This window comes from Diaphorina citri, unplaced genomic scaffold (assembly GCF_000475195.1).
Source record: "Diaphorina citri unplaced genomic scaffold, Diaci psyllid genome assembly version 1.1 scaffold2226, whole genome shotgun sequence".
Lineage (NCBI taxonomy): Eukaryota > Metazoa > Arthropoda > Insecta > Hemiptera > Psyllidae > Diaphorina > Diaphorina citri.
In genome coordinates, this window is record NW_007379651.1 from 3,881 (window position 1) to 31,306 (window position 27,426).

The 27,426-nt window shown below is 35.8% G+C and overlaps 1 protein-coding gene across 2 annotated transcripts in view; it reads right to left on the reverse strand.

Moving 5' to 3' along the window:
* Nucleotides 1-1,490: 1,490 nt before the first annotated feature.
* Nucleotides 1,491-27,426, reverse strand: part of LOC103518521 (ankyrin-3-like) — a 30,793-nt gene continuing 4,857 nt past the window's right edge. The window contains exons 3-4 of one of the 2 annotated variants that reach the window (XM_008483595.3): nt 25,225-25,356; nt 1,491-1,628 (exon numbers count right to left, since the gene is read on the reverse strand). In XM_008483595.3, the coding sequence (XP_008481817.1) occupies nt 1,495-1,628; nt 25,225-25,356 (266 nt within the window). In that variant the 3' untranslated portion in view covers nt 1,491-1,494. Of the gene's footprint in view, nt 1,629-15,326; nt 15,530-25,224; nt 25,357-27,426 lie in introns of those variants that run through there. The other variant, XM_026830286.1, reaches the window with a different exon arrangement.

Sequence of the window (27,426 nt, forward strand, 5' to 3'; positions counted from 1 at the left end):
CGTGTGAAATTGCATTACTGTTAAATCCGCACAAATTTACTTTGTTATTAATTTACATTTTATCAGCACCTTAGACCGTGTGAAATTGCATTACTGTTAAATCCGCACAAATTTACATCCTTTTGGCATTAGTAACTGTAATTTATGGTCTGTTTTATATTGTGCATTGTGAGTAACAGGCACGTGAAAGAAATAGTTTAATATTATAAGTATACAACTTTTATGTATATTATTTAGTACATATGAATATGGACAGTTGCCAATAAGGTTCATCTAGTTATAACTCATTAGGTTAGCCATGTTAGATAGAGCATCCTTCATTCATTCAGGAGTCAAAGCCGCTTTTTCCCAAAAAAATATTCACAAATTATATGTACATAAGTTTTGCTGCAATGTACTGCGAGGTGCTAGAGACATAAAATGCTGTTTTGAAAACGGAAAGAAATATATTAATACAAAAGTCAAGAGATTATTAGAAACTGTCAGAACTCAAAATCAAAATAATCATAGTAAGTGTGTCAAACCGGTTGCAAAAAGTTTGAGTTTGTGAACACACCGAGGACAAGTTGGAAAACTCAACGGAAGCTCAACGTTTTGTTAAACAACTCAAAATTTAGTTTGAGGTATCTAAACTTCCATTATGAAAACATCTAGAAGTTTTCTTCTTTTTTCAAGAATGATTTCTACTGCTCACAATTGTCCTAAACAGCTAACCGTCAAGGCCGATCATTCCTGGATGATGGTTTTACTTAAAGCTATGTATAAATCAAAAACCCAATTCCTCCTGAAAAAGCTTTTTTACTTCATATCCTCTATCTAACATCTATGGTACTTCGGTTTCTCACACTGATTGATCAAACATAACAATCGTTGAGCATTCAGCGTTGGACTATGTCCAACGCTTCCCGGGTGTGACGTCATACCGAGAACGTACCTTAGTCTTGTCATTCCCGGACTCGGCGATCTCTATGTAGTGAAAGGTTGGGAGAGAGACACGAGGGGGGGGGGAGAGGGGATGGACATAAATGAGAAACGTCAGAGATGGGTTGTCTTGAAAAGGGTGGCTGAGAGAGAGAGGACTTCCCGAGGTATCTAATCAATTTCTGATGTTTTTTTTTTTCTTTTCCAACAATAAAATAGTTACGAAATAAGTTTTAATATTACAGAAATATTTTGGATTTATATTGAATGTTAGACACGAATTATCAAGATAGACTAACAATGAAAGCTTTCTAAAAAGCATAGGATTATCACAAAGTACTTGAGAATAACTAGATTCATAGATTGTTTAAATGTTCAAAGTACTAGATTGTTTAAATGTTTACACTACTCAATTATGTCTGTGCTCATGCTGCAATTGCTCCTTTGGAAGCCAGAGAAATTTTCTGAACCAAGTACTGACAAGAGCAGTTTGGGTATATGAGCAATCTTTTGACGTTAACATTTTTTAGATCCTGATGGAAGGGAAAGTAAATCTAGAGACAATCAAAGTACTCACCCAACATGTACGGGAGTGCGTGCTATGTCCACATTGTCGGATGTAGAGCTTATCACGGACATATTGTTGGGCGAATGTTGAGAGTTGTAGACATGGTGATTGTTGACAATGTACTCGTTGACACCACCGGCTGAAACACAAATGTGGACACAACAAGTTTTATCAAAATCTGACAAACCGTTTGAGCGCAAATGTCCTATTATTGTTTAAGATGTTTGCCAAATTTCATTAGAATCGTACAAACCGTTCAATAGTTATGGTGACAGAAGCAGATAAACTAAATGAAAAACATCAAAATCTGACAAACCGTTTGAGAGCAAATGTCCTGTAATTGTTTAAGATGTTTGCCAAATTTCATTAGAATCGTACAAACCGTTCAATAGTTATGGTGACAGAAGCAGATAAACTAAATGAAAAATTGTCAAGTTACGAAGGCTTTCTACTTTCTAGCATTCAACCTACTCTATTTTTCAATCGATTACTTCAATTTAGAGGTTTTTGAATCTTTCTAGTTAAATTTTGTAACTTTGTTAACAAAGGTTTCACTTTGTCTCATTTTATCTCAACATTCGTACTAAGTTAGACACAATTTAATTTAATGTTATAATACCTACTCTATTTTTCAATCGATTACTTCAATTTAGGGATTTTTGAATCTTTCTAGTTAAATATTGTAACTTTGTTAACAAAGGTTTCACTTTGTCTCATTTTATCTCAACATTCGTACTAAGTTAGACACAATTTAATTTAATGTTATAAGACTTGATAACATGTATGGGCATATTAAATATGTCCATTGAACTGATATGGATTTGTAAACAGAACCAATGTGTTCCAGACAAGATATACAAATACAACATATGCATTAAGATATACAACATATTTACACATGTTGAATAAATTACTCAATATTTTTTCAATTTGATTTGATTGAAAACATGTTGTGAGAGACATGCTTCATAACTGTACTCAACCATAATGTTCATACAGGGTGACTAAACAAAGCAACGAACATTTGACATTCATTTAAATATTTTGGACTTAAATCACAAAAAATACATGTGACTTTTTGCTACACAAGAAAACCTTTAAAAACATTGCTTGCATACCTATTTAATTTTAAAAGTCGTGGTGAAGTAGAAAAAAAACATACCTCTATAATTATATTCGTAAAATTTGAAGTGTAAAGTCTGAAGTTCTTCAATAAATACCTTAGCCCTTTTACACAGTGCAGTGCATCAAACCACGAAAAAGAGTTCAAAGTTGCTTGCTTTCAGGAACAAGCCATTACTTCATTTGTACGTTGCGCATTGCTTACATACCTATTTAATTTTAAAAGTCGTGGTGAAGTGGAAAAAAAAACATACCTCTATATATTCGTAAAATTTGAAGTGTAAAGTCTGAAGTTCTTCAATAAATACCTTAGCCGTTTTACACAGTGCAGTGCATCAAACCACGAAAAAGAGTTCAAAGTTGCTTGCTTTCAGGAACAAGCCATTACTTCATTTGTACGTTGCCTGGACTACTTCCTTATATTATAAGTAGCCAGATGCAGTAGGCGGATTCTAAAGTACATCTTGCATCTTTCATAATCCACATTGATAAAACTGCATCTTGATAAACATCATTAGTGACGTTCCCATTTTACGCGGAGAGTTCCAATTATAAAGTTAACTATTACCTGTATAAATTATCCCTACTTCCTTCAATTTGAATTATCTGCTGTACAAATAATTTTAACTTACGAATCATTTGCTTTCATACTTCTCTAGGAGAGTCAATCTGTCAAGTAGCAACATATTAATATAGGAAAAAGAACAACGTCTTCACTTGACTAGTAAACTAGTCTTGACTAGTAAACTATTACTAGTCAAGTGAAGACGTTGTTCTTTTTCCTATATTAATCATTTGCTTTCTTTACATTTAAAATTAAAAATCCCATCTGATCTTTTATTCAAAAGTTATTCATAGTTTGAAAACTTTTAAAACCTTAGAAAATAAAGGTAGTTGGCATTGACCCGAAAATTTTTCGGCAACAGCCTGTATAAATTGTCCCTACTTCCTTCAATTTAAATTATTTGCTGTACAAATAATTTTAACTTACGAAACATTATTTGCTTTCTTTACATTTAAGATTAAAAATCCCATCTGATTTTTTATTCAAAAGTTATTCATGGTTTGAAAACTTTTAAAACCTTAGAAAATAAAGGTAGTTGGTATTGGCTTACCTTATTTTATAGTTGACTAGGGTTCTTAGTTGGGGATTATATATTATTTACACCGACTCGAGTTTCGCCTCACTCGTAGGCTTTTTCAAGATGACCTTATTTTATAGTTGACTAGGGTTCTTAGTTGGGGATTATTATTTACACCGACTCGAGTTTCGCCTCACTCGTAGGCTTTTAAATTTATATTGAAATTTAAACCAAAAAATTTCCCCATCCTTGACACAAGTTCTGCTTGTTCGGATGGGTATACCATATATATATATATGTATGTTCTGAGAGTTTTGTCGATCAAAAATAAATGGAAACTTGTGAAATAAATAAATAAATAAAACATCACCGTTAGTAGAGCTAAATCCCCGGTGTGGTTGGGTAGGATTCGCGGATTTCGCGAACTCCGCGAATCGTCAAAAATTAATTGAAAAAATATTATCACAATGGCTTACCTTATTTTCTATTTGACTAGGGTTCTTAGTTGGGGATTATTATTTACACCGACTCGAGTTTCGCCTCACTCGTAGGCTTTTTCAAGATGACTCATCGTGTGTCTTGAGCCCCATAATAATCCCCAACTAAGAACCCTAGTCAACTATAAAATAAGGTAAGCCATTAGGAAAAAGGAAACTGCAAACCTAATCTGTTCCCAACATAAAACTCGCCCCATTGGAATATTAGTCTCTAAAGGTTAACCTTTTCTAAAAATCGGACCTAGACAACGATTTTACCATGTATGGGGAACTTGGTCAAGTTAATGAGAAAGTATTTTTTTTACATAAATAAGTAAATAGCCTTTGGCATTATAATCATATGTTACGTTGTATTTTTTTTTTTCAACAAAAGTTTCCATTAGAGTACGAGTATTTAAGATGACCAAGGAGTCTTTCCTATGTAACTTTTCACGAGAAATCATAAATCGCGGATACCGCGAACAAATCGCGGATACCGCGAACAACCCGCGAATACCGCGAACAACCGCAGATACCGCGAGCCAACCGCGAATACCACGAGCAAACCGCGAATAGGTGACTTATTGTAAATAAAAATATTCATGTGCTATTGAGATTCGCTCTACAACCCAATATACAGGGTGTTGCAAAAATGTGATATCTTTCAAAAAGATAATTTTCCTCTGATTTTATCTCTATTAATTAATTTATTATTTATTTTTTTCTTTTTACATTGAAAAAACTTAGCTACATAAAACCTACATAACGTAGCGTCTACTTTCAACTTTCCATCAAATAAAGTTTGCCTGGGGACATACCATTTTTTAACGAGCCAAAAGCCTAATGGCCCCTACCGAAACGATCTATTTATCGACCACCCTGTATTACTGATAAGAAAGATAAGCTCTTGACAGTATTTCGCCTCCAGCGAAGCGCCGCGCTGTTAGTATACGAAATACAATAGCATTGTGTTAAACAGACTACCTAGGTAATAAAATAAAAATTAGTGATATTGTTGAAACGGGCTAGGTGGTAAAATTTAGTGATCTTGCTGAAACGGACTAAAAAAAATAGTAATACTACCGAATAATTTATTAATGACAGGGTCCACAAAGTGAGTTTAAACTCGATTTAAGTTAAACTCTTGGATTAAACATTCTGATTGGCTGATTTTTTTTTTTTTTTTTTTTTTTTTTTTTTTTTTGGACCCCCCCCAAAAGTAGGTACCTACTCGTAATACGTACGCGTAGCTCTCTTGTGATTACTTGTGATTACTTTAGGACCTTTAGGCAATAAAAATATTGAAGTCAAATACAAAAGGAACCCCTTGTCTTCTTACGAGTATAGGTATGACAAATATATGTGAGTTGCTCCTTGTAATAACCTACTTTGGTTTAGTCCTGTGTGACAAAATAATGTTCACATGAGGTTAAATTCTTCCCTCAAATATCAGGTTCTTCATGACAGAAATTCGGTCTACCTAGTATCCGTTTAGCCAAATGGTCACTCCTAATCCTGATTTGGATACAGCTCTCAAAGATCTCTGGTAGACCTCTTTATCCGAATAGCCTAATTCGTTTCCGAATTACCTAAATATGATGACTGATAAATTAGAATAATAATATATCTTGAACATTCAAATGGTGTTTTTTCAACTGTCTATTCCCTGTTATGTATTTGTTCCGAAGTTATAGTACTGCGAGTGGTAAGTGGTACTTATCGTTATCTTTGTTATTAATCATTATTGTTGTATTCAAAAGATATGGGATAAAAACGTAGTTACGAGGAAAACTCGTACAAATTTCTATTTTATCCTATGTATTGGAGCCAAATGGTTACCTAAAATAGCATTTTCCTCACCAGAGGGTAGCTTTCTCCTTGGTATCACCAAGGTATCTAAATAAGTTTATCTCTTTGTTCTCATTAATGCGAATGTTGGTTTAAAATAGCTCACCATTGCTTTTCTGATGTATATTCTTTGGAGAAGAAAATATTAACAGAATACATACCATCCAATGAAGAACTTTTTCTCTGTGATCTTACATCATAGAATTCTACAATATACGAGTATTATTCTGAGATTTCTGAGCTAAATTCAAATTAGAATAAAAAATTCCACCAAACTTCCACTCGAAGTTTGGCTGTGAAGTTTGGCAAGACCATAGATGTTAGCACCCATTGTGGCCCATTCTAAAAAGTTAGTAGGTGCAAGTAGGTTTAGAGTAGCTGTTATAATTGCACGTATTAAGGCTGATGTTCCTATAATAAAAGGGGGCCATGGTATTGTGTGGTACTGTTGAGCAGTTCATGCTAATTTGTTGGTTAATCCTCAATCACCTCTTTTTGATTCTAGGACATTCTAGGTTAAGCCAAGATATACATATTTAGCTCAAAGAACTAAGGAGCTATGCTAGCTATGCAGCTAAGGCCAGCCACTCACTATCAGGTATTAGGCAGACCTGACGGACGCAACTTTTCACCTGTCAGGTCTACCTCACTACCTGATAGTGAGTGGCTGGCCTAAGTAATCTGCCGAAATATGTTTCAATAGATATCAATTTTAGAAAAGAAATCAAGTATCTACCTGAATACTTCTGATTTATGATCCAATACTAACATTCTGGGTTTTAAATTTGAAAAGCTTTTAGCAATTTCTTCAACTTGGCAAAAATTCGACCATGTGTAGTTGTATAGGAACTAGGTCCATTAATTTCAGCTGTTTAATGTTTCTCTAAAAGCACATCAAAATGTGCTTCACCTAATTTACGTCTATGCAAAAAACAGTTCTCTGTATGCCAATATGTATTAGAAGTTTTATTAAAACATGACTTGTGTTTATAATACCAATATATTCTTGTGCTTACAATGTATTAAAGAGAACCTAGATTCACGCATTAGACCCATGACATAAAAGAGCCCAGGTAAACAATAACCTTTACATACTAAGAGTTTACAATGTTTACATAGTAAGATTTGTAAGTAAACCTATAGATATGTGCTGACTTAAACTGCCTGGTTTTGGGCTTATCTGCTAATCTCACTTCTTGGGTTCAACCAAGAATGATTTCACCAGTGCATTCATTATACGAGGTTGCCAAGTTGATATTTCTCTGACAGCTGTGAAATTGGCTTCGGATTCATTGGCTAAGTGAGGTTACGAGTTGTAAAAAATAATACAGCAGTAAAACAATATGGAATATAGTCATAGTGAAAGAATTATAGTGCTGTCTGAATAATTATACGCAGAGTTCAATGTTAGTAGGTGCAAGTAGGTTTAGAGTAGCTGTTATAATTGCACGTATTAAGGCTGATGTACCTATAATAAAAGGGGGCCATGATATTGTGTGTGGTACTGTTAAGCAGTTCATGCTAATTTGTTGGTTAATCCTCAATCACCTCTTTTTGATTCTAGGACATTCTAGGTTAAGCCAAGATATACATATTTATCCTATAATAAAAGGGGGCCATGGTATTGTGTGGTACTGTTGAGCAGTTCATGCTAATTTGTTGGTTAATCCTCAATCACCTCTTTTTGATTCTAGGACATTCTAGGTTAAGCCAAGATATACATATTTAGCTCAAAGAACCAAGGAGCTATGCTAGCTATGCAGCTAAGGCCAGCCACTCACAATCAGGTATCAGGCAGACCTGACGGACGCAACTTTTCAGCCGTACCTGTCAGGTCTGCCTCACTACCTGACAGTGAGTGGCTGGCCTAAGTAATCTGCCGAAATATGTTTCAATAAATATCAATTTTAGAAAAGAAATAAAGTATCTACCTGAAAACTTCTGATTTATGATCCAATACTAACATTCTGGGTTTTAAATTTGAAAAGCTCTTAGCAATTTCTTCAACTTGGCAAAAATTCGACCATGTGTGGTTGTATAGGAACTAGGTCCATTAATTTCAGCTGTTTAATGTTTCTCTAAAATTGATGAATAACACATCAAAATGTGCTTCACCTAATTTACACCTATGCAAAAAAACAGTTCTCTGTATACCAATATGTATTAGAAGTTTTATTAAAACATGACTTGTGTTTATAATACCAATGTATTCTTGTGCTTACAATGTATTAAAGAGAACCAGATTCACGCATTAGACCCATGACATAAAAGAGCCCAGATAAACATTAACCTTTACATACTAAGAGTTTACATAGTAAGATTTGTAAGTAAACCTATAGATATGTGCTGACTTAAACTGCCTGGTTTTGGGCTTATCTGCTAATCTCACTTCTTGGGTTCAACCAAGAATGATTTCACCAGTGCATTCATTATACGAGGTTGCCAAGTTGATATTTCTCTGACAGCTGTGAAATTGGCTTCGGATTCATTTATCAAACTTTACATGTTCATTAATTTTAGGTCTGACTTATAAGGTTCTTGTGAAACACTTTTTAGAATGGGCCACAATGGGTGCTAACATCTATGGTCTTGCCAAACTTCACAGCCAAACTTCGAGTGGAAGTTTGGTGGAATTTTTGGATTCATTTATCAAACTTTACAAGTTCATTAATTTTAGGCCTGACTTATAAGGTTCTTGTGAAACACGTTTTTAGAATGGGCCACAATGGGTGCTAACATCTATGGTCTTGCCAAACTTCACAGCCAAACTTCGAGTGGAAGTTTGGTGGAATTTTCTGTCGAAGATTTCAAAGAGGGAACTACACTCTAATATCTAAGGGACTACCATCGGGACCTAGGGACAAATAGCCTACCATCCCAAAACCATCGGAAATTCGAGATTCAACCAAAACGCGGGTTTAAGCGAGTGCAATAGAGATTGCCGTATCTATCCAATTGTCGAAGATTTCAAAGAGGGAACTACACTCTAATATCTAAGGGACTACCATCGGGACCTAGGGACAAATCGTCTACCATCCCAAAACCATCGGAAATTCGAGATTCAACCAAAACGCGGGTTTAAGCGAGTGCAATAGAGATTGCCGTATCTATCCAAACAAAAATGTAGCACATATTGATAGACCAGTCTCACAATCATCAACTGTCATTAGGCGATCAATTTTTTCCCTCTTAAGACGTTTCTTTCAAGAGCAGAGTGAACGGAGAATTTAAGCGAAAAGAGATCTAGGGAAACTGTGTCATTAGTACTACATACCAAGCTTAGTCTGCATAATGTCGGCGAAGGAAAATTAAATCTACCCGTAGACAATGTGTAGCATAGAAGACCATGACAAATGTGTACACAGAAATCAAAAAGATCTTGAGGTACAGATAGTATATGGCAAATGATGACCACCAAGCACAGAAACTAGGGCCGTTCTCAGCCTATTCGAGGCCCAGGGCGAATTACCAACATTATTATTATTATTATTTATTTTTTACTCATGATATTACAGCGCAATTTACCTAATTAGGAATTGCTGCTTCCGGAGCCCCTTGAGGAGCCCAGGTCCCGAAAACGGCCTGGGTGAATACCACTTATTAATTTTCTAATATGTCCAATTATCTCCGCTGCAGATTGTGCAAGTTGTATGTGCAAAACGCTTTGGATTGTGAGTCACAATTACAAGAAACGCAGCAATATCACTCACCGTTCCTATCTGTACCTGTGCCTTTTTCTTCTAGACTCACTGTTTCTGTGTTGCAACCCATATTGGTTCCGAGCACTTTGTTCATTATCTGTTCCACCTGCTTTGATAGTCGTTAATCAGCTGTTTTACTCCATTTAGTTGCAGGGTTAAAGAGACTTTTCAGTCCTGTGCTGGCAGCATAAACAAGATTGTTTTCTATTCTCCAAGTTATGAACTGTCAGTCTTATTAAATTAGTACTGATTCTACATAATCATGTTGAAACCAACAAAATCTCAATTCCTATCCTGAAACTTTACAGTTCCAGCGATGAAAAAAAATGTAAATATGTCTGAGGTTTGTGATATGTGATAGCCAAATGTATTTCGAGAGACGATGGGAGTTGTCTTATTTCTTGATATTGTTCGGGTTTGTATGCATAAAATAATCATATACCAGCATAGTTCACGTATGAATCAATGAACTTGATTATTATTCCGAGCTTGCTCGAACGGATTCATACATTATTTATATACGGCCCAGTCATCCGGGCATTCAATGAATGATCTATATTCATATACGTTCCAGAGGATATACCGTCATATTATGCACTTTTGTTCTTCGGTAATAAGCCATGAAGACAATAATGACTGCAGTCTGTTTTGGTTAGGTTTATCCTATCCCGCAGGCAATCTCTGTTTGTGGTTTATTCTCCCAGAATAGGAATGGAAAGGCTCCTTACTGGTTTTCCACTTTTGATTTTCTAAATCAGTTTATCAGTTTGTTGTGTTTTATTTGTTTATCTTATAATCCGTTTTGAGTTCCTTCAATAATGAATCATGAAGAAAATCAGTGATAGGTTTAGCAATAAGCCATGAAGACAATAATGACTGCAGTCTGTTTTGGTTAGGTTTATCCTATCCCACAGGCAATTCTCCCAGAATAGGAATGGAAAGGCTCCTTACTGGTTTTCCACTCTTGATTTTCTAAATCAGTTTGTTGTGTTTTATTTGTTTATCTTATAATCCGTTTTGAGTTCCTTCAATAATGAATCATGAAGAAAATCAGTGATAGGTTTTAGTAATAAGCCATGAAGACAATAATGACTGCAGTCTGTTTTCGTTAGGTTTATCCTATCCCGCAGGCAATCTCTGTTTGTGGTTTATTCTCCCAGAATAGGAATGGAAAGGGTCCTTACTGGTTTTCCACTCTTGATTTTCTAAATCAGTTTGTTGTGTTTTATTTGTTTATCTTATAATTCGTTTTGAGTTCCTTCAATAATGAATCATGAAGAAAATCAGTGATAGGTTTGTCCTGAAACTTCTGTTGTTTAGGGGTGGGAAGAATCAGATTTCAAAACAAGATTAAGTTTGGAAAGTTCATTGTGAAATTTTTCGTATTTCAATGAAGGTGTACCCAAGTGTATTTAACATGTGTACTAAACAATTCAAATAACAGTTTGTGTATCGTACTTACCTCCTGTGTATTTATTCACCCAATATCCTTCGAAAGCACAGGGTTATGCAAGCAAAAAGCAAGTGCAAATTAGAAAGCAAGAAAGCCAAAGCAGCAGATAGCAAAAATTAGCTACATAAGTAAGCTTAACAAACTAACATACTCTGATAAGACCTAAGAATTAGATATTGATCTGCTAAAATTGAATTTGAATTTATACAAAGTGTTAATGTCAATTCAATGAAAATATATCTTCATTGAATTGACATTAACACTTTGAGTGTCCAAGCAAAAAAGCTGTAATTTCGGACTATGTGGTATCACTAGTCTCATTCATGTAAATGACTAACGTGACGCTCAAAGTGTTAACAACACGATCTTTAGTTCTTAGCTTCTTTCCCTTCTTTCATTTGCATAAAATGGACAACTCATCGATTCAATTAAAAATAATGACGAATCAATTGACTTGACCACTGAATCTGCGGACTGCCAATCTATTGCCAATACAGACCGTTAGGGAAGTGCTGCCTTCCGTGACAAACACACGGACATACAAACAGGGTAGCCAAAATAGACATAGAGCCGGAAAAATCTGACTGAAGAGAAAAATTTGACTATTTACCCTCGGGTCTATACTATCTTATGTATGGGCAACCCATTACACGAACCCATATGGGTAACTCCGCCCATTAAACAATAAATCAAAACTCAATCGACCATCCCAAACCTCAAATTTCTAACTGACCTCTCTTAAAACTTTCCTTTTTATTTGGCATGGATAGTAACCGATTAGAATCAGCAAAAACTTCTGTGATGGTCGAATAACTCATTAGATATGGTATCTGTTTTAAGACATCCTTTACGGTAACTTAAAGTCTTTCAAAGAGTTTAGATTAGATCTGCATATGTACAAACATACACAGGTACATATCTCCGTAGGGTTTAGGTTCAGTTTTTATGTAATACTAAAAGAAAGTTGTTTCGTATAATTTTCAAACTTTTTTGCAATGTTACGTAGGAAGTAGATTTTTTTCTTGTTTTTAGTCTGTATTTACAGAACAAAGTTCCTTACATTTTACATGCCCGTATTATTCAAGTGAGAGATTCCACTCAAGAGTAGGTACTCCTCAAATTTCGTTCTTTCCTGAAATTCTGAAGTACAATTTTTATCTGTCTGCATTTTCTTTCTCTTTGGAATCTTCAATTTTTTTAGCAAGTGTGGCCCACTCATTACCTATTCATTCTCCCTATAAACAGATCTCTAGCTACCTATAAACCGAACAATCTTAAAAAAAAAAAAAAAAAAAAAAAAAAAAAATTTTTAAATAAACAAAAAAAAATAAAAAAAAAAAAAAAAAAAAAAAAAAAAAAAAAAAAAAAAAAAAATGTTTTCAAGTTAAATATTTTCACTAAATAGTGTATAATTTACATATTGAAGACACCGTTCGACCCCCTACAGCTCGTGTTTGTAAACAAACCTGGTCCAAACATTCGGCAAAAAAAAGTTCTACAATCCATCACACAACTCATTAAAACAAGTTCCTGTAACATGTTGAACATAGGATAACATAAGATTTATAAGTGATATTAGGTTATATCCAACATTTAGCTTCAAGTCAAATTGAAATTTAAATATTTTGACAATCGAATCACAAACTGCTACACGTTATTCAACACGATACAGGCCAAAAACCGATTTTTCAGAAGTGTACTGCCTTGGGCAATTACTAATTTTCCTATCAAAGTGACCGGTGGATTTTTTGATATTGCCAGATTGCCCTGGGCAAATTATGGATATGGAGTGTGGATTTCGAATTAAAACGTTCCATATGAAGTAATGAATTAATGATTCTGTGACTATTTGATAGATTTATGGCCTCTCTAGTAAGTGTAGTGTTTTAGAGAGTAGTTTGACTATTTTTTTGGCAAAGAAAGTCCGTAATTGATCTGGGTCCTATTTCACAAAACCAATTTACACTTGAAAATTTGCAGATAGCCTACGCACAAAGGTAGATAGGTACAAATTAATTGCAGTCAAGTGAAATGTGCCCCCTAAACCGATTTCAGTCATGAGGAAATTTCTTTGTAGCACTTTTTATATGGCATTGTAACATTGATCCAATTCAACCAACAACGAAGGACTACAAAAAAACACCTAGGTACTCGTACCTATTTGAAGACACCGATCGATCTGGTTACTGTTTACAAACATTTTGTAAACAACTTTTTTCAACATCAAAACTTATAGTTTACCTACCTGACAAGGCAAACAGGTGCACAAGTTTTTCCCCCATCTAGTCATTGCAATTGCACATACATAATTACCCCGATATACGTTCAGCAAGTGTATTTCATGAATTGGACAATTAGGATATCTCCCATTCTGTGCATGTCCCAAACAGCCAGGTGATTCGACACATGCGAAGGTAAGATAAAGTGCCCATCACAGTGGTGTAAGTTTTCAGGGCCGTATATACTTTTTCAGGGGCACATATTATACTTTTTTAGGAACCCCCAAAAATGTTTCACCTAGCGCCTGGGGGGGGCCCGGGGTAAATAGTAGATTAACTTGAGAGGAAGAAGAGCGTAAATGCTCCCAATTGGTTTAGTATATTACTTCATTTATGGACCTTTAAAGCCAGCCTCGTTACATTGGAGGGTAGCTATCTTGTAAGCGCTAGGTCACTGGTTCGAATCCCGCCCAGGGCGGACTTTGTCCTAAACAGATAAGGTTCGTTCTTGGAACGGCTGGCTTTCTCCTACCCTGTGCTTCGCTCTTCGATTTGAGGAAGATAGGACCTCAGTAGTTTAAGTGCCTACTATCAAACCTTTTTAGCTAAATTCCCTTTATGGATGAGCTAAATTCCCAATTCTCGGCGAAGTTACAACTTTGGGTTGTGTTTTTATAATTGTTCCTGCGGGGACCCTATTCGTCCAGGACCTGCGGAAATGGATATACGCCAGTGGCTCACTGGTCCCATATCTACCATTTGATGTACCTGTTTCTACCATTGGATGCATGACTTAACACTAATTCTTCTGTTCTGTCCATCACGAGTCAATTGCAAAGCGTAAAGTGACCATTAGAAGAACTTGGTAAATTGTTAATCAGCAAACTGCTTAACGAGTTAACGTGACTCTTGATTGTCGTGTCTTTCAGCATTTACATTCAACAATGTTGTGTTACATTGGAAGAGCTCAAAATAATAATAATAATAAATAAAGATTAGCTAACTGGATAGATTTTGCACTTTCGGATGTTTTTTTTTCTGTCAGAAAAAGTTTCCGTTCCAGGTTTTTTAGACGGTCTGACAGACCTCGGTCGGAAGCTTTTTTCCGAAACACACGTTCCGATCAAGGTATAATGGACCAACACGTTGGAACTGAGGTATAATGGACCAGCACTTTTGGACCATTAGGTTTACCGAATAACTAGTTACAGAGATAGAGTCTAATCCTGATGGACAGATGTAGTAGGTACAGTATCGTTACCCAGTTCAGAGGTATAATGGACCAGCACTTTTGGACCATTAGGTTTACTGAATAACTAGTTACAGAGATAGAGTATGAGAGCTACCCATGTATGTAACTATGTACATAGGTACATTCAGTTAGCTAGGTTCGGTGAATAAATTGGTAACGCTCTAATCTAACCTACTACTGTGTGTATGTCCTTTCTTATGTATGAACTCGACTACTATCTTCTTAAAGACTAGACAAGTATGAGTTTACTCCCAAATTTTTGCGTCAATTTTAAGCTCATACGTTTTTGGGACTTGGGAGTAATCTCACCTTCTCCCTCTTTCCTATGGTACATAAAAATAAATAAATATATAAGAAAGTTAAAAATAAAAACATTGCTAATATTGTCCCAAAAGACATCATAAAAAATCCTATAAAGAACTATTAGAAATTAAAAGCGGTGCATAGAAACAATACAGGTGGTGCTAATAAAATGTTTAGAAAAATAAATAAATAAAATAATAGTAAATTAAATTAATAACAAGTTGGTATAAATATGAAGGAACAGTAGGTAATAAGATCAAATAAGTGCTTTTAAGGGGCAATTAGTTTTTTTTTATATAAATGTATAGTGACAGGTCATACTTCATCTTGCATGTCAGAAATATAATAATAATATAATAATAAATATAATAATAATAATAATTGCATAAATAAGATCTAATAAGAAGTGCTATAAAGGGGCAGTTGCATAAAGAGACAGATAAGAAGAGACGGCAAAAGTACCAAAGGGCAGGCCAACTTACGTGTGTACTGCATTTGGCCTTGATAGTAAGGCAAGTACACATGCTGAGCGTGGGTAGGCTTTCCATAGTCGGATGACGTCATAGCTACCATTTCCTCCCCACCTAAATGAGAGCGTGCGACAGAAACAACCCAGAGAGTGATAGAGATAAAGACAATAAAATATTCGGTACTTGTTCAGAAGTCACGTCAATGGAAACTTGCTACAAAAAGGAGCTGTCACAAGTGAGCAGTGACCAGTGTTATAATAGGTTTAGGTAAAACACAAAAAGGAGCTTTTTTTTCCATTGCCGTGGCTTCTGAATAATTACCGAATGTTCATTAGGAAGATAAGTTTAGTATAGTTATTCAGAAACCTTTTTCATTTTGGAGACGCTAAGTCTCAACATAAAAGAAAGAACATTTATTTTGTAGGTAAGAAAGCAGAAAGATTCAAGGATAGAAGCATTCTCAAAATTGAAAAAGACTGACTGAATCCCTTGAGAATAAAGGCTGGTAGACTTAAGCATAATTTTGATCAAATAAAATTAAACTATAAAATTTGATCAAATACCTTTGCTGATCTTTATATTCGTGTACAGAAAAAAAAGCCTTGTGAAAAACAAAATACACACAGACATGATATTATTCTACAAAATTATTGAATTTAATATGAAATGAAATGCACTTTGTGAAAATATTTTAGTACTTTATATACTTTTTCATTGAGAAACTTCAATATATGTAAATATTTGCACATGAGATTAGAAAATTAAAATTGGGAAACAAAAGTATGAATCATGAAATAGAAACACATTATCATTTCTTTATTGACAGTAAAATAAATCTCAAATTCTCAACCATTTCTGTTTGAAAGATGCTTAGGCGATCCCAATTTGTACATCGTTTCTATTTGATTCTTAGGCGGTGTTTAATGTGAAATGTTTTCAAGTCTTTGAGTACAATAACAATCGTCATTATGGTCCATTCATCGCTACCATGTTCATAACAGTGGATACATATTGCTGAATCGGTCTTCAATCAATCATAAGTAATCCTGGTACACTGATATATCATATCCATTAGTAAGAATCATTGACCCAACATCCACATTATCTAGGTATGGTCTTGAACAGTGTGATATATCTTACTTTTGTTTACTGTCAGACTGTCCCCTGAGAAACCATCTTAAAAGGCTTCAGCAAAGAGTCTAATTACAATAAATGTTGCGCAACAATGTACTGTTTACACACAGCAAGTCTCTAGCGCAACCCAACTTGAGCAATATTTATTAACAATGGACACTTAGCTTTGGAGTTGAAAGTGTTTAAACAGCCACAAATCCAATATCTGATGGTTTTCAGACAGCAATCTTTTGAATACGTAAGTGTTTCAACTGCTGTAGCGGACTGCGGAAGAGAAACTCCACCTATTCCAACAGGACAAACAAGATGATTAACGGTATTCCATTCCACACTGACCACATTCTGCCCTTGATCCGACTTGACCGAAAATTTCGTTTATCACTGACCCGACGACCCTTAGACCACCAAATGTGGAATTGGGTCAACAGGTCCAATTAGTGGAGTACATGTCCCTGACCCTCGAAACATGAAGCTAAGCATTGAGACCATGCCTAGAATAAGTGCTAACTGCCAAGCAGTCAATCTCACATCAATCGATACCTCTAGATTCTACGGAGCCAACAAGTAGTATATGATATTGACCGAATAAATGGTTTAGTCCAATGATATTCAAGTAGTATGAAGGTACCGATAGACCGTAATGGTTCAGTCCAAACTGGGCATTATAGAATGATATTGACCAAGTTATATCGGTAAACGTATCACTTGCAAATCAAGTAGGTACTTATGTGGTTTACTATCTGAGTGAGCTTGTGGGAATATTCGTCGATTGGGTTGTTCTCAAGCGATCATCTGCCATTGACCATTGAAATCTTAACTAGTACCTAGCAGTACATACTTAGAACTTACCTACCTACTTGAGAAAATGTACGTTGTTACCTTTCGATTTCGTTATTGGCGAAGGTAAGTGCGTTATGAACGACAAGAAGAAAGCTGAGCTACATTGCAAACCAATTTTTGCACACACACTTGAATCTCATGTTTCAGTTTTTCCCCTTATTACCTCTACTTTATTGCTTTTCAATAAAAGATCTTTTAATTTTTTGTCGAGTTTCTTTTCCAAGGGCATTCATACTACTTGTAGCATCATCATCATAATTTCCTCTTACATCTAAATAGCTATGTATGTATAAAATGTTTTGTACAAGCTCATTTTTCTTCACCATACAATGCAACATCTGCATTCATCCAGCAATGTACGGGCACAACTAATGAATAGAAAATCCCATCTATGCCCAAGCAATACCTCAATAGAGATAATAGACAAAAATAGATCCTATCTAATGTTCAGCTTAATACCTCTGTCTAATCTTCATTGAATACAACTGCCCCCAGGGTGACAATGTAAATGGCACTCTGTTATTTATATTTCACGCCATAGATACAGAACTGAATGGATAGACAGACTTCTTCATTAAGCCATTCGAATCCTTCGGCCTCAGAAACTTGTCATTAAATGAATTCGGGGAAAAAAGGGCGAACAAATATTCAGCATTTGGTAATTATTTGACCAGAGAAATCAGAAGGGGGTCAATGGAGCAGTTGCAGTTGGGTAAAAATTATGAATAAAAGGTTGATTCCTACGTAAAAAGTTGTGAAAAATCCAAATCTGAAGTCAAAACTCCGAAAAAGTAACTTTAAAAGGTCGAAAATTCAATTTTTAATTGCCGTTCTAATTAAAAAGTTCAAAGAGTTGTGACGTCAGACTTAACGTCAAAATGCGCAGAAACGCTTGCGCACAAACAAACGAAGCGGGAGTAATGAATTATGACGTCATCGCCTACGGGAGCATATGCCGTGACGTCAAACTTTACGATTTACCGGTATTTTTTAAATCGATTTATCTCGGTATCTAGAAGTCGTAGAGGAAAAAGAAAAATCCCGTTGGTCCTCATTTTTCCTGCTCTATGACTTTGAAACATCACACAAGTAAGCGCAACTGATCTATTCCAAATCAAGAAGATACTGAAGAGCCAAGAGGGAGAAACGTGACAGCGAAGGGTAAGACATCAATATCTGGAGGCTAGGTCTTGACTTTTGCCTATGAAATCAATCGTCACTATCACTTAATTGCCACATTCTTCAATGTACTGAATGACAATTTATGAACTCCTGCATGTCTGCGAATATTTTCTTTGGCCGTGCTTTTGGATTCTTTCCATGAACTTTTCCTTCACATGTGATGAATAGTAAAGTGAGTTAATGAGATGGCAGAGATGGTAGACGTGTGGTTTCAAGGGGACAAGAGGATAAACAGATTTACTTGATGTCAAATTTCCTTCGATTACAAAGCTCATAATGATGGCAGCCAAGGACAAACTAAGGCACACATTGAGTTGTTGTATGGCGCAGGAAAATAAAAGCTGTGTGACAGTTTACAACGCACATTGGATAACAGTTCACTAGTATTGTGGTACAACAACGTGAAGAAATAAGGTGTTTGGAAATTTCTTTCATTCCGCAGTCTAAACAAGGTCTATGTATATCTTTGGTAATTTTACGCACATATTTTTACAACCTTTAGGACTTATATATAAGGTACAATTTAAAAAATAAATAAAACTGTAGCTAACTTGCCTCACTACAACAGCGAGTCATATGACGGGTTACACCATTCACAGGTCTTTGAATCCTGGAGGCTCCAGGCGGGAAGAATACGTTAATTCAATAATAACACTATATCCAGCATTCAACCAATAGTAAAATGCACTTTATACGCTCAGCGTGACAAGGAATTACAATACGAGACCAGATTTATAGAACTTCACGCATTGAGAAATTCAAGATTCAAATTGAGAAATGTGTTTGTAATTATTGCACGGAGAAGCATTAGGAGTTATGAAATTATCCCATAGCGGTAAGTCTGTGAGAAAAAAACAATGTTGCGAAAAGTTTGTCTGGTTTGAAGTTCCTGATCTACACTACTCTTGGTATTGGTCTGCTAAGAAGCGAATAACTACTTTTTTGTAATACGGCTGAAAAGGTCCATCTGTCAGGTCTACCTGATCAGGTGTACCTGTCGTTAGGTCTATCTGACAGTGAGTGGTTCTCCTAAGAGAGCTCCAGGTAGAATATCCTGGTTAGCCAATCTGGGAATATGGTTTGCCAAGAGCTCCGCAAAACTTTTCTGGATCATCAGCTTATCACCAAACAAGATACTCATTACCCTAATGAGCGCCAACCAGATCGGCACCCTCAGAAGAAAACTTTCTATTTGCTTCAATACTTTCCTTTCAAGATTCGAACTTGGTAACCCAGCTGTGTCTATGTCATTCAGTAAGGATGCTATTACTGAACTGAGGTCATGACCCTCTCGTTATGTTTGAACAAAATAAACATTCGTTTTGATTAGAATAAACATTGCTACTGGAATGAATAATCGATTAGTGGGTCTTAGTGGATATTGGATATCAGGGAATGAGTCACCAGTGGATTTGAAAGACCTTGAGTCTTAGTTGATATCAGGGAATGAGTCACCAGTGGATTTGAAAGACCTTGTGGATATCTCATTAGGTGAATAATTCCTACTGTTTTGATTCCTAATAAATTCAAATTGATCAGCTGCTAGTGTCCTTCCTATTCGACATGTGAAATGAGAAAGATATACCATGGAGCTAAATGAGATCTTGTTTACTTGTTTAGACTCCTGAGATAAAGGGACTCAGAGGAAAAGATAATTATGGTAAGGGAAAATAAGAGAAGCTATGTAGAAATAGCCTCCCAAAATGTAAATTTTACATTTGTAAAGTTGTGTGTTTGTAAGCTTTTGAAAGAATATCAGGCACATTGGGCAGTCATAGTCAGTTAGAAATATTTTCTAGCACATACATATATTTTTCACAAAATGTTAAATATGAGGAACGAATCCACAATGAAATTTCTAGAACAATGGTGAGGTCGATGTGGTTTCTAGAAAATTGTAAAGTTGTGTGTTTGTAAGCTTTTGAAAGAATATCAGACACATTGGGCAGTCATAGTCAGATAAAAATATTTTCTAGCACATATTTTTCACAAAATGTTAAATATGAGGAACGAATCCACAATGAAATTTCTAGAACAATGGTGAGGTCGATGTGGTTTCTAGAAAATGTAAAGTTGTGTGTTTGTAAGCTTTTGAAAGAATATCAGACACATTGGGCAGTCATAGTCAGATAAAAATATTTTCTAGCACATACATATATTTTTCACAAAATGTTAAATATGAGGAACGAATCCACAATGAAATTTCTAGAACAATGGTGAGGTCGATGTGGTTTCTAGAAAATAAAAAGAACTTCTGGAAACCGTTATGATAATTTGAAACCCATACATTGTGTTCCTAATTGGCCCGCTCTTAGTTATGCTAAAACGAGCTGCTTTAGATATCTTTACTACTTCGATGATTATGGGTCTTTAACTATTAAATTTGATAATTTCTGAAGATAGGATATCTCGGGTTTTTGAACTATACCGAAATGGACCCGTTGATTTGAAGGAAGGTGAGATTTACACCAAATTGAAAAACATTCAAGAATTTCGATATGTGAGGAGGTCTTTGAATGAAGAGCCACATTTCAATGGTACTCGTAAACAGAGGAAAAATGGCTCTTCTTACAAAAGAACTCCTGATATGTATCTACTAATTATCTACCTATCTTCCAACTTCTAATAGTACCTAATCATAGCTATCTGAAGTTGACATCGATCTACGCGACGGCCGGCCGATCGACCATGTTCTTGACACACCTTTACGGACGAATATCTGGATATACTACGCATAACGTACCAGTCACTCTGAATACCATAGATTCCATAGAAGCATGTTGTACTTAATAAGTATAACTTATTAGTTGATAATGTTGATATATATGTCAGCATGGCACAATGTCAATATACCTGTACCTACATTCTACAACCTCTTGAAATAATGGAACATGTTACAAACATGTCCTACCTCAACTGAGTTATCAGTCTAAATAGCTCCATATGAAGCTAACTACCTACTATAATGAGTAACTTTCATAAAAAACATGTAACATTAATGTAAAAGAAACAAAAATATGTCACTTTAATGTAAAACAAATAAACAAATCTAATATTGTGAAATCTTTGATATCATTATTCGATCAAATCATTAAGAGCTTGCAGCAGACAGTGCACAATGCAAGAAAACAGTTAACAGCTGAATAGATATATATAGTAAAGATACCTTGTTTACACAACCATGTCACAGTGGGACTAGAAAGCTCTCGCAATTCAGGACACCAAACAGTCTTTGGGAGCATCACTGACGCACCATACATATTTCGCACAATAAAACAATTGGCGACACGACTCTTCACACAACAAAGAACACTGAGATGTATGACAACAATAAATCAACTCCCCCATCTAAATAGGGCCCAAATATCTTTGGTCCCTAAGAACAGAAAATGTCCCTAGTATTGAACACTTTTGGTAAATTTTATAAAAATCGGACAGACCGTTCGAGAGTTATTGCGAAACATAGGTACAAAATTACAGACAAGCTAAAAACGTTCCAACCTAATGCGGAAGAAGCAAAACATAAAGATGGCAAGGAAATGGCAAAACACGTGAACTTGGCCAAATAGTTCACAATGAAACGTACAACAAAAACAAAATTAGCTTCTTCAAATGAATATATCCGCGAATATCTGGTATAAGTACCTACACATACCTAGATGTTTGCCATAGAAAAAACGGAAATGAGACAGTCACGTTTCAAACAGTTATAATTGTCAGGAACGCCAAAAAAGTACTGAATACAGAATTAGAGATCTAGCTTGAACTATTTATCATGAAATCGTGACCTAATAATAGGCTAGGCTTTCGGAGGAAGGACCAAAAACAATGACTAGTTTTGAAACATGACGTAGGTTCCTATACCTGCCGATGTACCAATGTACCTATATCATAATTTGTAAAAAATCGTGTGGGCATTCAAATTCATAGTGCATGGCCTTCTTACAAGTCAAAACACTAGGCTTATGACGGGATTTAATACGAGTATAGATCATGGAGGCACTTCCCCCGGGTTTATAATCCCATGCTAAATTTCCGTTCTGAGAACGTTCAGAGATTGTTCAGGCGTATTCTCCAAGCATGTTCAGACGTTAAGAAACACATTAACATGAGCTTGTAGGCCCGGCTATCAATGAAATGTGATTTGGTTCAGCTTAATACCTCTGTCTAATCTTCATTGAATACAACTGCCCCCAGGGTGACAATGTAAATGGCACTCTGTTATTTATATTTCACGCCATAGATACAGAACTGAATGGATAGACAGACTTCTTCATTAAGCCATTCGAATCCTTCGGCCTCAGAAACTTGTCATTAAATGAATTCGGGGAAAAAAGGGCGAACAAATATTCAGCATTTGGTAATTATTTGACCAGAGAAATCAGAAGGGGTCAATTCCAAATCAAGAAGATACTGAAGAGCCAAGAGGGAGAAACGTGACAGCGAAGGGTAAGACATCAATATCTGGAGGCTAGGTCTTGACTATTGCCTATGAAGTCAATCGTCACTATCACTTAATTGCCACATTCTTCAATGTACTGAATGACAATTTATGAACTTCTGCATGTCTGCGAATATTTTCTTTGGCCGTCCTTTTGGATTCTTTCCATGAACTTTTCCTTCACATGTGATGAATAGTAAAGTGAGTTAATGAGATGGCAGAGATGGTAGACGTGTGGTTTTAATGGGAGTAGCAAGAGGGATCCAATTATAGCTGAACGATGAAAGCCGTTGATAGCATTATAATTTCTTTGGTGAGAGGAAAAGGAAGCAAGTAGGTACAAATTGATCATTAATGGGAGTAGCAAGAGGGGTCCAATTATAGCTGAACGATGAAAGCCGTTGATAGCATTATAATTTCTTTGGTGAGAGGAAAAGGAAGCAAGTAGGTACAAATTGATCTAAACGGAAAATCAAGATGTTTGACCTGAAATGTACATTTTATCCATATTGTACAGAACTTCAGAGCTTCTTAATTACGATTTTAATGGGAGTAGCAAGAGGGATCCAATTATAACTGAACGATGAAAGTCGTTGGCACTATAATTTCTTTGGTGAGAGGAAAAGGAAACAAGTAGGTACAAATTGATCTAAACGGAAAATCAAGATGTTTGACCTGAAATGTACATTTTATCCATATTGTACAGAACTTCAGAGCTTGTAACATTTATCCTTCACTCAAGGGATTTTAGGATTGGGATGATGTATCCCTTGGACACAGTGCAATAGTCCTAAACAAAAACGGACGCGACACATAAGGGATAATAGGACCACCTCTCCTTAACAATCCCTTGGAACCTCAATTGAGGTGATACTTTTTCAATGTACAATATGCTCACTTCCTTGATGGTATATAAACTGGTCGATTTTGTCTCTGTTTTAACCAAGTTTCCTTTTCTATTTTGATTTCCAGGTGAAGACCCCATCATGAGTGATCAGCAGCAGTACAAATATATGACAGCCGACGGTGACAAACTGGGCGCAGACGATTCTCTCAAAATAGACGTCACCCATGATGAGCGAGACCATTCTAGAGACTCTTATGGTAAGTGAAAGAGGACTCGAAACCAACCTCAGTGGTGCAGTGGTTAGGACGGTGGACTCTGGATGTGGAGGTTGGTGGTTCGAGTCCTAGTCATGTCGTAAAATTTAGCGTAGTGTATTAAGCGGGGAACGTCATTTGTGACAAGCATTTATGCTTAACACAATTAAAATTCCTGAAAGAGAACTCTTTGAGAATTCTGCAAAGAGAAATACATCCAATGAAGATAAAATAAACGTACACAGGGATTTTACGAATGGGAAAAGAAGGAAGGGGAAAAAAATCAATGTCAAAAGGAAGAAAAAATAGACTTACAAAGCTGTGTTGCCGAAAAGGTTTTTGGAAATTTTCGGGTCAATGCCAACTACCTTTATTTTCTAAGGTTTTAAAAGTTTTCAAACTATGAATAACTTTTGAATAAAAAATCAGATTAACCCTTTGAGAATAATGCAAAGAGAAATAAAAATACATCCAAGGAAAATAAAATAGACGTACACGGGGATTTAACGAATGGGAAGGGAAGGAAGGGGAAAAAAATCACTGTCAAAAGGAAGAAAAAATATTGTAAGTCTATTGCTGTGTTGCCGAAAAATTTTCGGGTCAATGCCAACTACCTTTATTTTCTAAGGTTTTAAAAGTTTTCAAACTATGAATAACTTTTGAATAAAAGATCAGATGGGATTTTTAATTTTAAATGTAAAGAAAGCAAATGATTAATATAGGAAAAAGAACAACGTCTTCACTTGACTAGTAATAGTTTACTAGTCAAGACTAGTTTACTAGTCAAGTGAAGACGTTGTTCTTTTTCCTATATTAATCATTTGCTTTCTTTACATTTAAAATTAAAAATCCCATCTGATCTTTTATTCAAAAGTTATTCATAGTTTGAAAACTTTTAAAACCTTAGAAAATAAAGGTAGTTGGCATTGACCCGAAAATTTTTCGGCAACACAGCAATAGACTTACAATATTTTTTCTTCCTTTTGACAGTGATTTTTTTCCCCTTCCTTCCCTTCCCATTCGTTAAATCGCCGTGTACGTTTATTTTATTTTCCTTGGATTTATTTTTATTTCTCTTTGCATTATTCTCAAAGGGTTATCTTTCACTTACCATAAGAGTCTCTAGAATGGTCTCGTTCATCATGGGTGACGTCTATTTTGAGAGAATCGTCTGCACCCAGTTTATCACCGTCGGCTGTCATATATTTGTACTGCTGCTGATCACTCATGATGGGGTCTTCACCTGGAAATCAAAATAGAAAAGGAAACTTGGTTAAAACAGAGACAAAATCGACCAGTTTATATAATGAGAATGGTTTATTTTAATATAACTATAAAGATATCTTCCTTTTGTTCCTATATAAGTACCCCCAATGGTACTTTTCAGGAACGGTTTGAATGATTTATTTCATTAAAATTCTTGCTTCTGTCTTGATTAGTTCCATTTGATTTGTATAGGCTTAACAAGGCTGTTAAGATAACAGGCTGTTAAGCCTGTCAAGTTCCATTTGATTTGTATAGGCTTAACATGGCTGTTAAGTTAACAGGCTGTTGGGGGCTGAAAAGAGGGATGGTGAAATCTAGCATAGGCCTTTTACTTCTATCGGGACATAAACGTACACATAGCCAGGCACCTCACTTACTATCGTAAAAATTGCCTCTAAGAAGTACAGGGGTACGGGAGGCTAAATATCGTCGATAGCTATCTGAAAGTCCAAAAGTGATAGAAATCCACCCGTTAGGAAATAGATCAGTTGCGCTTACTTGGGTGATGTTTCAAAGTCATAGAGCAGGAAAAATGAGGACCAACGGAATTTTTCTTTTTCTTCTACGACTTCTAGATACCGAGATAAATCGATTTAAAAGGGAAGAATCAAGTCTGATAAAAGTTTGTGACATGGATGAATTTGGAACCAAGTGCATACCATGTCCAAGAAACTTCATCCTTCATCCATGTATCTTTTATTCTCCAAGTCGCTCTATTTTCATACTCGGTTATCTTACAGATAATCTTAAGTTTGATATTTTATTTCCATATTTGTTTTATCTTCAATTTCATGCGTCCACTTTGTCCTAATCCTCATAACCAGTGACCAGATGGATGAAATCATTATCCAAAGAGTCTTAGCGGACACAAGTAAACAATAGTGTGGGACCGAGAAATACCATCTCACTAAATTACCAGTGACCAGATGGATGAAATCATTATCCAAAGAGTCTTAGCGGACACAAGTAAACAATAGTGTGGGACCGAGAAATACCATCTCAGAAGGTCACGACCAAAGAATTCTTTCCGGATATTCTGTGTCATGAAGACTTCGAATTGGTGAAGAATTCATCATTGGGTACTGAAGTGATCATCACTTCAGATCAAAAGATCAAGGTCAACCTAGATCCCAAGTCTCAATTCTCATACTCCAATGAATGGAGTTGCTTGTCATGACATCACCTTGGCAACTCTCTGGTTTGTACTTCGCCATAATAAACTATAACTTACTATCTTGTACTCAAGATCTCTTTGGTTTCTGTCAGGGCTGTTTCCAGTGGTATTCACCCAGGCCGTTTTCGGGACCTGGGCTCCTCAAGGGGCTCCGGAAGCAGCAATTCCTAATTAGGTAAATTGCGCTGTAATATCATGAGATCTTGTATTCAAGATCTCTTTGGTTTCTGTCAGGGCTGTTTCCAGTGGTATTCACCCAGGCCGTTTTCGGGACCTGGGCAGGCTCCTCAAGGGGCTCCGGAAGCAGCAATTCCTAATTAGGTAAATTGCGCTGTATTATCAAGAGTAAAAAATAAATAATAATAATAATAATAATAATAATTGCGCTGTATTATCATGAGTAAAAAATAAATAATAATAATAATGTTGAGTTGTAATTCGCCCTGGGCCTCAAATAGGCTGAGAACGGCCCTAGTTTCTGTGCTTGGTGGTCATCATTTGCCATATACTATCTGTACCTCAAGATCTTTTTGATTTCTGTGTACACATTTGTCATGGTCTTCTATGCTACACATTGTCTACGGGTAGATTTAATTTTCCTTCGCCGACATTATGCAGACTAAGCTTGGTATGTAGTACTAATGACACAGTTTCCCTAGATCTCTTTTCGCTTAAATTCTCCGTTCACTCTGCTCTTGAAAGAAACGTCTTAAGAGGGAAAAAATTGATCGCCTAATGACAGTTGATGATTGTGAGACTGGTCTATCAATATGTGCTACATTTTTGTTTGGATAGATACGGCAATCTCTATTGCACTCGCTTAAACCCGCGTTTTGGTTGAATCTCGAATTTCCGATGGTTTTGGGATGGTAG